Genomic DNA, 13,313 nt, shown 5'->3' on the forward strand with positions numbered 1-13,313 from the left:
ATTATGACCAACTTTGTAAATCATGTCTCAAACAGTCCTTAAAAAACGAAATCAATACTGCTGTAAACGATGATACCTTGATTTTCATTTTTTTTTCATTTCATCATCCTGTTATTCGTCGATTGCCTCGAGCAGGCCCCAGTAACGTCTCTTTCATCCTAGCCCTGAGATTATATTCAAGGCTCTTTAGGAGAATGAGACCCATCATTGTTACTGGTATTTGGCATATTTGGTACGACACGGGGAGTTTGCCAGACTCTGCCCTGTGGGCAGGCTACATTCGATAGCCTGCAAGTTTGTCCAGATACCGTGATAAAATAACTAATTTGAAAAAAACAAAAGAGGAAAAACTCTGCTATGGAGCAATGACTTAATTCAAAATACATGAACTCATTATGGAGAGAAAACTAAATGTGCCTAAGACCATCAGGAAACTTAATACAAGAAGAAACATTTGAACAGACTCTTAAAAATGAAGAGTATTTCTTCAGGAATACCCATTTCTACCTTTTTAACATCAGCTTATACGACCTGCATATACAAAGTTCACATAAAACTGGAGATTTAAATCTTTAAAAACAAAACATTTCTACCACAGTCCCTGGTATTCCTAACTTTCTGTGAATCTTGATCATAAATATCAAATATACTTTATCAACTACCAAATTTCACAGAAGAGGAGGAGATTAATATGAAAGTTTTACCTCCAGAATTTCAATTCTTCTTTCTTTCTCAGCCAACTGCTTTCTAAGTAGCATTATTTCAGCCGACGCCGGATTTAATTTTGGATCTAATGTTTTTATTACCTAATTAAAGAAAAAAGAAATACTTTTAAATTTAAATTATCTTATTTAATACTGAGAAATAGAAACACAGTCTATAAAATTTTCATTAAGAGGAAATTTCCTAGGTATATAAAGAAAAATCATTTTTTCTCTATTTTTAAACGGCATAAAAATTCAGTGCAAAATGAATTATCTCAAAAATCACATTTCCCTTCTCCAAGACACAGTAAGTGGGTAGTTATTTAATTTTGTCAAATTGGCACACTGAGATCTTAAAAGAATTCTTGTTACACTTATATGAATTGAGTTCTGAAAAATTAAAACAAGTTCACCAAGTTTATAAAAACTTGCTGATTGTACACAGAAAGCATACGTCAAAAAAGTCTTACTAAATGTCTTACTGTCACAGTCTAGTTAGTACAATTCAATAGGTATGATCGATATTAAAGGATTCAGATATTTTGTCTGTTAACATTGGATGCCCAATGATATTTATGTGAATTACTGTAATTTGAATAAAAAGGTATCATTACAAAGTTGAGATACTACCTACAGTCAGCAGTATAATAGGAAATCAACTTAGATATGTGAGTTATGAGTAAGCAAAAAACTACATTTCCAATAAAGTCATTTATATGAGTTACACATCTACTTTAAAAAAAAAGAGGGAAATGTCTTCTATATGCATAGAACTAAAGGAGAAAGACTAGAAGGCAATAAGCCCCCAAATAACTGCATCTCATCTGAAACCCCTAAGTGTGATCGTGGCAGCACAAAGGTGGATAAGGTGCAGCAGTATGAAAAACCTGCTACTTCCTGTCAGGAAAGGGGATATAGCAAAGAGTTTAAATCACAATTCAATTATGAAGAAAATACTGTAATATCATACTTTACCTCTAAGTAAAATTAAAAGTGTGGTCGTGAGTTTAACTTAGTAGGCATCAATATACATTAAGTGACATCTTATAACATAAGAAAATGTTACATGATCACAACCATAGCTATGATGTGCAGTGTTAAAATGCACTATTACCAAAAAAAATTACAACCAAAAAGGTAACAGCAGTTGTTTCTGGGAGTCTTCTTGCATTTCATTTTTTCTACTAAAAGAATTTATGCTTCATAACGGAATGACAAACTAGACTGTTTCGATGCTTGCCAAACCCGGCGTGCCTCCTTGGAGTCCTGAGTAGCATGGTCTGTATTCTTTGCAGACCTGACTGGTGACAATACTCCCAGCTAATCTACACTGCTGTCTTTGTCTATGAGTCAGGCGATGTCCAGTGACCTAGGAAACCTTGGTGAAAAGAACAAGCCTTGGAATGAGGGTTTAGCAGAGCCCGCACAGTCCCAGAGCTGCATTTCAAGTTATCAAGAAGCAAGGCTCTACCCAGTTATCCTTGGGATCTTGGCTTTTATCTGTTGCTGTACAACTATTTTCAGTGTAATTATTAAATACTATAAAAAATAAAAATAAGAAAATGACAAATGACTTAGTCATATTTTACTTTCATTTATAAAATTACCTCCTATAGTAAGTAGAAAAGATTATGTTTACAATCTCTAAAAGAATACTTACAGTTTACTAAAAAATGCATGCTACTCATGGAAATAAAAAAACTTTCTAAGAATTGTACTTAATAGATATTGGAGAAAAGTATGAAATAAAAGGAAAAATAATTTTTTCTGGTAAGTAATAAGTCTGGTAAATTATTATTAATAATAAGTCTGGTAAACTTAACACGTAATCAACACCAAATGCTAACACAATTTTGCAAAGCTAAACTTTCCCCAAATATCCGTTTCCACTGAGAACAAATGCTTCCGTAAGCTGTTCTCTTCTAATGGGGTCACTACAGTCCCTGATGTAACTGGCCACATTAGGCCATGAGTGTGTTTTATTCTGAAGATGACGAGCTGTGAGGAAAGAGAGGGAGTTCTGACAGAGCGAACCCCAACCCACAGGATGCTGACAGGCGAGAGAGTTGGGGAGGTGGGTGAGCCAGTCCCGACACTAGAGTAAGTGTGGCTGGTGACAATGGACCTGAGTAGAATGCGGGTCAAGGAGGTATGTTAGGAATGATGAGAGACTCACGTTTCTTGCTTTTTCCAAGTACATTTTGTATCTTTCCTCCATTGCTTTCATATCTTCGTCTTTCTTCTGAAGAGCCGCTTCAAGTTCACTGATCTTCTGGACTGTTATTCGAAAACAAAAATAGGACTTGACCAATTACTGACTATCTAAAGTATGTCCTCCTTAGACACAAAAACACAAACATACTACTCATGGTTTATTTTATAGAGATTGAGAGAAATTTAAGAAACTTTTCACTTATTCCTTGTACTGAACTTTTAAACTTTTGAGCAACCAGTATGTCAACAGGTTCTTTACCACATTTTTCCTTAAAATATCTATAATCTGCTATGACTAATTTTCTCCTATGGGATATTTCAATAAACAAATATATTTCAGAATATATATACAGTCATCTTAAGAAAAAAATAAAGGATTCCTTGTACTTAAATGTTTAAAATTCATTTTAATCTGATTTTAAATCATGTTAGTTACACTTCCATAGTATTAATTCTACTACATTATACAATGTTTGATACTCCTATATATCAATTCATTTTTTAAAAAATATTGCTTTAATATCAGATAACTTTCTACTAATTAAATTACTAAAAACTATGGTGATTCTTATTTGCAATATATGTACCTCTGCATAGTCCAAAAACATACACATAGGTTTTATATCCTTCAATTAAAAGAGGCAAGTCTTTAACTATAGTTTGATTCAAGCTACTAGAACTACATACCATTCTGATTTACATCTGGCTGAAGATCTTCGATAAGCTCTTGTTTCTTCTGTAATTCTTCGTGGACCTCTGTTAGTTTTTCCCTAAGTAGCAGAAAAAGCACGGAGCTCTGAAGTTAAAAAAAAGGCTTAAGACTGAAAGCTGGCTTATGCCACCTAACATTCATGAAATATGAAGAAGTTAACTTTCTGGCCCTCCTTTTTTTTTTAAACCTGTGAAATGGGAATAAATACCTGCCAACCAAGGGGGGGGGGGGGGTGAGAAAATGTACACTGCTGTCACATGGCGGGTGCCAAAAATGTTCATTTTCTTGACATTTGCCATTCTCACTTCCTAAGAAACTAAAAGGGTAAAGGTAAAGGTAAAGGTAAAGGCCCTCCCGTTGATCATCGATTTGCTCGAGCAGGCCCAGTAACGTCTCCATTGGAGACTTTGTTGTTACTGTGTCTGGCATATCCAATACGTCGTCACGGGGAGCTTGCCAGGCTCTGCCGTGCTGGTGAGATACTCTTGGTAGCTTGCTGCGCTCTCCAAGAGGGGCGGAAGAATCGAACTCGGGTCGGCCATGTTGGCTGCGTGCAAGGCAAACGCCCTACTGCTGTGCTATTGCTCCAGCCCTAATATAAACACTTTCACAATACCCAGTTGTGACAATTGTCTGCTCTGTCAACTTTTGTAAGTAACATCAGCAACTAAAAAGTATAGAGATTTAGGATCACTTGGCAAACAGACTGAACACTTTCACTTATTTGGTGGCAACACTGAACATCCATTTGGCACCATTGTACTTGCTTTTATAAACAAAACCAGACACTGTCACTGTCACTGTCCTCCCGTTGTTCATCAATTTGCTCGAGCGGGCCCAGTAACGTCTCCATTGGAGACTTTGTTGTTACTGTGTTTGGCATATCGAACACATCACGGGGAGCTTGCCAGGCTCTGCCGTGCAGGCAAGATACTCTTGGTAGCTTGCCGGGCTCTCCGAGAGGGGCGGAGGAATCGAACTCGGGTCTAGGAACTTTTAGGACCCTTCCCTTTCATATTTGAAATGAAGAATCAATTTTACTTACATATGAGCTTCCAACTTCTGCTTTAGTTTGCTGGACTATAAAAAGTTAAGAAAGTTACTATAAGATAATTGTAGAGACAAAGTTAAAAGTTCCAGATATCAAAGTTTCTTAATCCCCTTTTGAGAGTATACTGCTTGAAGTGATAAATAATTTTAAATGCAAAGAAAACATTCTAGCACTTATTTTTACTCAACGAGCACAGATTTGGAGAATGGGATATAAGTTTAAAAGCAAAAAGAAAAATACTTTATGTACTTGAAAATATGTATTGAAAATGAGGATTAAAAATAAAAAGCATGCTGAAAATAACAAATGCAAGCTGAATGTGATATATTGAGGAGTATCAAACATTTAGATACCTAAATAATGAATCATTTAATCAAAATACAAATTTTAACATTTTAAACCTTAATGTAGATTAAACATAAAGAATAATAGCAATCATCTTTCTAATAAATTTTTAATTATAAATACAAAACTGAAAGTTAACAATAACAAAATGAAGCAACACAATTTTGCTTAAAATTGAAAAAAGATTTCCACTCACTTTAAAATGTTTAAATTAAAATAGCTGCTCTATACTATATACAGAATAAAGAATTTAAATCTGAAAAATAATTTGGATACCAATACAAATGTCTGAAATTATAAATTTGAAATCTTTAAAACTCTGCGAAGCCAAATTTACTCCCTTCCCCCAAATGATCCCATTTTAGGAGTATTCCCTAAAATGACTAAAAATATATTTGTATTAGAGAGGTTACAATACCGTATATATGCACATATGAGATGCCGCCATGCATGAGACGATTTCTATTTTCCAAGCCCCCAGGGAAAAAAGAGAAAATCATATAAAGCACACAAAAGACAGAAAGGAAATGTGACCTTTTCAATCTTCCTATCATCTCTTTACTTACTTTCCCTAATTTTCTTCCCCATCAATATGAGTCTAAATCTCTATTAACCTATCTACGTCATCAGTATCTAACATTAAATGATTATAGGATGAAATTCCTATCTTTGTTGCTGAGTTAAATTCCCTTTCTCCCCATTAACAATTTTTTCCCCTCTGCAGAAAGACTCAGACTATCAGAAAGTAGCCAGGAATATTGAAAATTAAGATCTTCTCTGTCTTTGAGGAAACACCAACATGCTTATCAGGGTTCACTCCTGGCTCTGTGCTCAGGGATCACTCCTCGGGGTGCCCTTTCAAGGGATGCATCTGGGGTTGGCTGCATCCAAGACAAACGCCTCAACCTCTGTACTGTCTCTCCAGCCCTAAGATGTGTTCTTTTAAGTTCTCGTCTCTCTGCCCTCACAAACCATTAGAAAAGGGCAAGGCTGTGATTTAGTATGGAACTGGGGAAGAAATAAGGGGTAATGTCTTCAAGACTGCATTTAGATTTCAGTCCTTAAGAGAGTAGAACAATCCACTCTTGAATGTTCTTTTGGTAGAAATCATCTTCTCATTCTCTTTCCCTATTTAGACTTCTTCAGTTATGACTGTTAATGATTCCTCCACTATGCTGCATTATTTCCTCTCAGGTCAGCTCAGTTAAGATATCAGCAAATGCCTCAAACGCAGCACACTCTCCATTAGGAATTACCCTAAATTTAGGTGCCACTGTTAAAGTAGGATAGAAATCACCTTTCAAAACATGATTACTGTACAGGTTCCAAGTTGGCAAAATCACTGCATCTGTTATGCTTATATATACGGTATTTAGGTGCATGCTAAATGATGAGGGCAGCACTTTTAATAAAAATTTATTTTGAACCTCAGAGCCAATCAATGAGTCTACACACATGAGAACTATGAAGCCTTTTGTTACTTACACTTTCTCCTTCAGACTTGGAGCCTTGTTCCTGTAAAGATTTCTGGAGGTCCTCAATCTGCTGCTGTAATTCTCGGATGCGCTCTTTGCTTAACCTGTTATATAAAGAATCATGCGTCATTTGCATTAAAATTCAGAGTTGCCAAGATGCAGCTATGCAATATAAATGCATAAAATATCATAAATAATATATATGTGGCATGGTATAACACACAATAGACTATTATAAAGGATTACAAAGGATATTATAAAGGAACTATTTCTTAAATGACAATTTTATCCCAGAAGTACTTGATTCACTATTTCCTATAGCTTAGTTTTTATAAATACAAATTTTAAGTGCTTAGGGATTAGTCCTAGCTCTGCACTCAGGGATCACTCCTCATCTTGCTCCAAGTACCACACATGGTATGAGGGACTGAACCCGGGTCAGGTGCTTGCAAGCCAAATGCTGTTCCCATTGTACTGTCTCACTAACCCCAATAGGCTCATTTTTTAAAACATATTTATTTATTGAATCACTGTGGGAAAAGTTACAAAGTTTTCAGGTTTAAGTCTCAGTCATGCAATGATCAAACACCTTTCCCTTCACCAGTACTCATTTTTCACCACCAAGAACCCCAATATACCTCCCCTCCCACCCCTCCCAATGCCTGTGAGGAAGATGAATTCTACTTAACTTTCTATCTACTTTGATTACATTCATTATTTCAACAAAAGATGCACCATTATTGTTTAGAGTTTACACCCAACAATCAGAACTGCTGGAAAGGCATTGTAAAATAATTTGTTTTCTACAGATGGTTATGAGAACCATATGAAGTCGCATGGCCGCTATTGTGGCCGTATGATTTTGGATTTCTGATATTTTACTTATTAAGTCTGGAGGGATTTCTGCCAAGAGCCAGATAATTACAAGATTGGTTTCTGTGACTCTGAAGCCGTGGAATAGGCTCATTTTTTTAATGACCAGAAAATAGGTTTCCTTTTCCCATCTTAGATTCCACAGAGTACTGGGTGAACAGTACTATATTCTTATATTTACTATATTCCTATCATTACTTCATAGCTCCTTTTTTAAAATTTTCTGTATATCTTTAATTTTCCAGAAGCTTCTCTTCTAGTATAAAACATTTTCAAATGGTGATTGAAAGTACATGTTTCATTTAGTGAGAAAGAGAAATGTTTATATTTTTTCCTTTGACTGTACAAGAGACACGTTCAGTGTAACATATCGAGAAAACAGAGAAGTGCAGAGAAGTAAAAGTCATCAGTATTCACTCTCCAAGTGAATCACTTCAATAGTTTGGTTATTTCTATTTAGTATCTTTTTTTTTCTTTAATTGAATCACCATGAGATATACAGTTACAAAGTTGTTCATGATTGGCTTCAGTCATTTAAAGGCCTTGATTGGTTAATAAAAATGTTAACCACCCCCAACACCTCACCTCTATATTCTCACGCATTTTTACAAAAATTGATTCATATTATGTTATCACTATTGTTCAATTTAATATTAATTTTTGTCATTAAATTTTCTACCACATTATGTGATATTTCTATAAACTACTTTACTGCCCCTCTGTAGTCATCACAATTTTTCCTTTTATGAATTTTTATTTGAAAGGATGAACTAGTAACTAATATAAATTTTAAACTTTGCAAAATCTCATTATTTTAAACCATGCTTAGGGGTTACTTCCTCTGAAAGTTATCAACAAATTAATATTGTTCTTACTTCTCTATTTGTATCTATCAATTTATATGGATAGTCACATTTAAAATGTAGTAATACACAAAATGCCAGTCTACTACAATGCCCAATATTATAGTTACCATATAATAATTATCTATCCACATGCCTTTCTATACCAATTCTGTGAAAGTTGAAAATTATCATCTCCAGGACTAATAAATGGCATTAAACGGTTTAAGTTTATAATGTTTGGTGCATTCTTTACAGAATGTTATTAACTATAATTAGTTTATTTGGGGGTATTTCCTAAGTCTTTCTGGATCTTCAAGTTTGGTTAAATAAGTTCAAATACCTTTATAGCAAGCATATTATCTAGAAGAGGTAGGTTAGCAGTGGTAGTTAAGAACACTGATTGGTAATAAAGATTGATGAGGGAGAGATTCAAACGCAGAATAAAGAATTTATTGTTACCAGTAGACAAGTTAATTAGCACTCTTGCACCATAGTCTTCATAGCCGCAAAAGAGATAAGCGCAGTTAATGCTTCATAGTGTTAGAGTGAGAAATTTCAGCTAATACCAAAAACAGGTGTTTGGGAAAGTGTCTGGTATATAATTAGAACTGCAAAAATAAATGGTTTCTCTTTTTCAGTATGATCATTTTTAGGAACATCACTGGTACAGAGAAGTACATCACATGCTTTAAGTAGAGTTGCAAACTTCATAACATCTGTAATCTTCATAACAACCTGAACGAGAGTATCTCAACTTTTGTCCTTAGACAAAAGCAATCTGCCCAGAACCAGTTAATAATTTAGGAGAGGTGGCATGCAAATTTGATCCCACTATTTGGCCCTTTCTATGCAGTAGGAAGATGTGAGTAGAAAATCAGGATGACATTTATTGTTGTCATTTATAAAGTCATGAATAAGCACAAAATAAGGGAATAACAACTGGCCAAAGCCATTTGTTAATTAACCTAAGAACTGGTCTACAGAACCAAGCTTACCCTGACTGGGGGTAGGGAGTGGGTAGAGAGGAAAGGGAGAGAGAGACAAAGGCTTACGGGGGAAAGGCTGTCTCTGGTGGAGGAATGATGTTGGAATGCTATATGCATGAAAACCAATCATTAACAGCATGTAAATCACTGTCTAATTTTTTTTTAATTGAAAAAACATGGGGCTGAAGCGATAGTACAGCGGGTAGGGCATTTGCCGTGCATGCAGCCAACTCGGGTTTGATTCCCAGCATCCCATATGGTCCCCTGAGTACCACCAGTAGTAATTCCTGACTGCAAAGCCAGGAGGTAACCCCTGTGCATTGCCGGCTGTGACACAAAAAGAAAAAAAAAAGAAACTGAAAAAACATTAAGCAATCTGGTAAACAAGGTCTCCTAAAATCATTGAGCTGGGAGAAAGTACCAAAAATCTCTTTAACTTCTTCTGAAAATCATGGATTGTCTTAACTACAATGATATTTCCTGTGTTGTGGTAATGAAGTTACTAATTTCAGTCACAAAGTTTCAGTCACAAACCTTTGCTCCGTTTCTAATTCATTCATCTTGCGGTGCTTCTGCTCCAGCTGCTCCTGAAGTTGCTCTATACGTTCATTCTCTGTACCTTCCTGCTGTAAGCGCAGCATCTTATTTTCATGTTGCAGTCGAATAAACACCTCCCTGATGTTAAAAGCAAACAATGGTTTTAAAATACCAAAGGTTCTTACATGCTCAACTTTTTTAGAAAAGAAAATTCTTATCTACTTATTAGTTGGCATTTTAAAATGCCACCAAGGCTTCTAAAGGGTTTTAAGAAAAAAAACTTATCAGCGTACACTGATGTACACTGGGCTACAATAATCACATGGCAATTTTTAAGATATAGGGCACATGTTATAAGTTTATGTCCATAAGTCACTAAAAATTTTAAATATAAGTCTCTAGATAATATGAATTATTACACTATGAAATCTAGAATCTACTGACTAAAAATAACACATAGTCTTAGGAAACATGTTGAAAAATAAGCTTTTCTGGTAATAAAATCATGACTGAATATTTTGAAAGGACTGCTTATATGTGTTTTTCAAAATGATAGCAATGACATCAAACAGAGGTAATACTCTGCTACTTGTTACTTTTAAATCCCATTCTTAAAAGGCAACTAATCTTATTAATCCCAATTTTTATTTTAAATGCCTATAAGCATCACTCTAAAAAATAGGTTCATATGTCCAGTTTTTAAAATGATGTTTATATCCTGGAATACTAGTAACAAGTGCAAGCTAACTTCTAGTAAAGCACCAAAAGTTATGCTTTAACAGCAAACAGAAAACTCAGTAACTTTGAAAATAGTATGGTTAGTAAAAGAGCTAAGTCACAAAGGTCACATGCAATACTATTCCTATGTTTAAAGTCCACAACATGCAATATGACAAAAAGTCAGGTATTACTGAGAATAGAACTGAAGGAAGAGGCAGAATCTCTTTCAGGAGTGAGTGATGAAATGTTCTAACATTAGATAGCGAAAACGACTATGCTAAAACTCAGTGAAACAGACTTTTCGGAGAAAGGAGGGACCCCCAAGTAGCGTTCAGGAGGCTCAGAGGCGACTTGAGCTCTAACGCTCAGCCAACTAAACAGAGTGATGCCGCCTGGGTCAGTGGTGACTGGGGACCTCCAGAAAGGTACCAGGTAGTGCTCAGGAGACCGTGCAATTCTGGAGCTGGAACTTGGAGTCTTGTGCATGCAAGGTATATAATAAAGCCCTTGAGCCATTGTCCCAGCCCCAAAACTCAATTTTCAAATTGGGGGGAATTATATCTCAGCAAAGCTGAAAGACCAAAGACTCGAGTCTGAATAAATAAACTGTTGCCAGAAAAAAAAAAGGCAAAAGAAAGGCATTAGTATGCCACACTATTCAAATGTATGACAGTAAACATAGAAGTAAAATACAAAAATATAAATTAAGTTGGGCTGGAGAGAAAGGTGAACAGGTAAGGAGCTTGCCTTGCATGAGGCTGATGCATGTTCTATCCCTTGCACACATAATGGTCCCCCAGACCTGCTATACACACACACACACACACACACACACACACACACATGCATACACACACATACACACACACAGAGAAGTGCAAATTTCTAAAATTTACATTTTATTAAGATGCTTATGTTAAGTGAAAAGGAATCGTTAAAATTTGTTTTACTTAAGATACTTAATTCTGCTATTACTGATAATTATTCTATTTTTTTCCACCAATGTGGATCCAAATGCAATGTACTGAAAAGATTTACATTAAGCTTAAGGATAAGAAAATTAGTTCAACACAATAAAGCTCATCTTATGAAACCCAAAATATATTACTCAACTAGAGTGCGAAGCATTACTTCTGGCAGATTTTAAACTACTAGAGTAACAATAACAATCATGAATTTTGATGTCTATGACTCATAAAATGAAATGTTCTGAAGACTAATAAATTTGCAAAACACAAACCGCAATGCAATATCAGAATAAACAATTAAAAACAAATCACCTATATTCAACTGGCATAATCTCTGCAGCAAGGTTCTCATAACTTTTTGTAGCAGATGCATCTAAACAACAAGAAAAAATGTATTAACCTTTTCAGTATTGTTACCATTTGCAAAATACTTTTCTAGAGAGAGTAAGAGTCACCTGTTTGGCTGAGGTGGTCCTGTTGTACTTGTGAACATCGCAGCTCTTCGTTTGTTTCCTTCAGAGTATCACGCTGTTCTATTAGTCTCTTACAAGAGAATTGTTTATGTCAGCAAAATATTACCTCTGTCCACAGCCATGTACTTTTAAATCTAGAGTAATTTCACTTAAACAGTTAATTTGATGATTGTTGCTTATTCCATTTTAAATGCAATGTATTAGTTTTAGAATGAAGGAGCTAATTTTCTCTCTTGCATAAATCTCTCAAAAATATACTTATGTACTACATATCAAAAAATGCTTGTAATTTTTCCATTAGTTTATCTTTGAAACAAATGGCTATAATTATACATCAGAAATGCAATACAAAGTATAGGGTACCAAAATATCAAACATATGCGCTTGGAAGCAAATAGATCTTTTGTGAATTGATAGCACAGCAGGTCGGGCGTTTGCCTTGCATGCGGCTGACACGGCGGACCCAAGTTCAATTCTTCCGCCCCTCTCAGAGAGCCCGGCAAACTACCAAGAGTATCTTGCCTGCACGGCAAAGCCTGGCCAGCTACCCATGACGTATTCTATATGCCAAATACAGTAACAAGTCTCACAATGTTACTGGGCCTGCTCGAGCAAATCTATGAACAACAGGAGGACAGTGACGGTGACAATTTAATTGTTATTTTTTCTCATCTCTGCTACAAAATTCTACTGAAAGAATGATGGCTTCATTAAGTCATTTTATTTTTATTGTTTTTTTTTAATTGGGGAAGAAAGGGGGTTGGAGCAGATCTTCTGGTATTCAGGACTTACTCCTGCTATGTGATTAGGGATCCCTCTTGGGGGTATTCAGGGCCCTTATTCTGGTGACAAGTGCCTTAATCCTGTACTCTTTGATCCCATAATCATTTTAGTTTTAAAGCCTACAAGTTTTAATTGTGGTAATATCTGTACAACTCTGTGAATGTACTTAAAAAATACTGAATTGTACATTTGAAATGTGTAAAATTCATGAAATATAAATTATAGCTTATGATGGTCTTAATAAAGTTAATTAAAAAATTAAGAACTGAAAAAGAAGAACAGAGATATAGAACTTCTACCTATCACTACTTCTTTCCTTGAAAAAGAAACTAATAACAGTCTATACTGAATTTTTACAGGTCTTTCACATGAACAACCTTAATTTGGAGAAACACAGAATTATTGGAGGCCACCACCTACATTCTTGTACAGCAAGTATTGTACTGAAGGCTGAAATTTGAGATGTTATTTATCAATTATATTTAATATGTTTACCTCTTTTTCCTTAAGCAGAGCTTCATGTTTTTCTTCAAGTCTCTTCATTTCAAATGCTAGTGTGTCTGCTCTTTTGGATTCAGAGGAAAGCTTATTATGAAGATCCTGAACCTTTTGTGAGAAAAGTAAAGC

General features: G+C 35.2%; 1 protein-coding gene across 2 annotated transcripts in view; it reads right to left on the reverse strand.

Annotated features, from left to right (window-relative positions):
• The window catches only part of HOOK1 (hook microtubule tethering protein 1), a 67,435-nt gene that overhangs the window by 9,146 nt on the left and 44,976 nt on the right, over positions 1 to 13,313 (reverse strand). For both annotated transcript variants that reach the window (XM_056122355.1, XM_056122354.1), the window contains 9 exons: positions 13,182 to 13,292; positions 11,886 to 11,973; positions 11,743 to 11,803; positions 9,740 to 9,880; positions 6,512 to 6,605; positions 4,676 to 4,710; positions 3,606 to 3,688; positions 2,881 to 2,981; positions 705 to 806 (listed from right to left, as the gene is read on the reverse strand). In XM_056122355.1, the coding sequence (XP_055978330.1) occupies positions 705 to 806; positions 2,881 to 2,981; positions 3,606 to 3,688; positions 4,676 to 4,710; positions 6,512 to 6,605; positions 9,740 to 9,880; positions 11,743 to 11,803; positions 11,886 to 11,973; positions 13,182 to 13,292 (816 nt within the window). The remainder of the gene's footprint in view (positions 1 to 704; positions 807 to 2,880; positions 2,982 to 3,605; positions 3,689 to 4,675; positions 4,711 to 6,511; positions 6,606 to 9,739; positions 9,881 to 11,742; positions 11,804 to 11,885; positions 11,974 to 13,181; positions 13,293 to 13,313) is intronic.

The sequence above is a fragment of the Sorex fumeus genome, unplaced genomic scaffold (genome assembly GCF_029834395.1).
Source record: "Sorex fumeus unplaced genomic scaffold, SorFum_2.1 ptg000045l, whole genome shotgun sequence".
NCBI lineage: Eukaryota > Metazoa > Chordata > Mammalia > Eulipotyphla > Soricidae > Sorex > Sorex fumeus.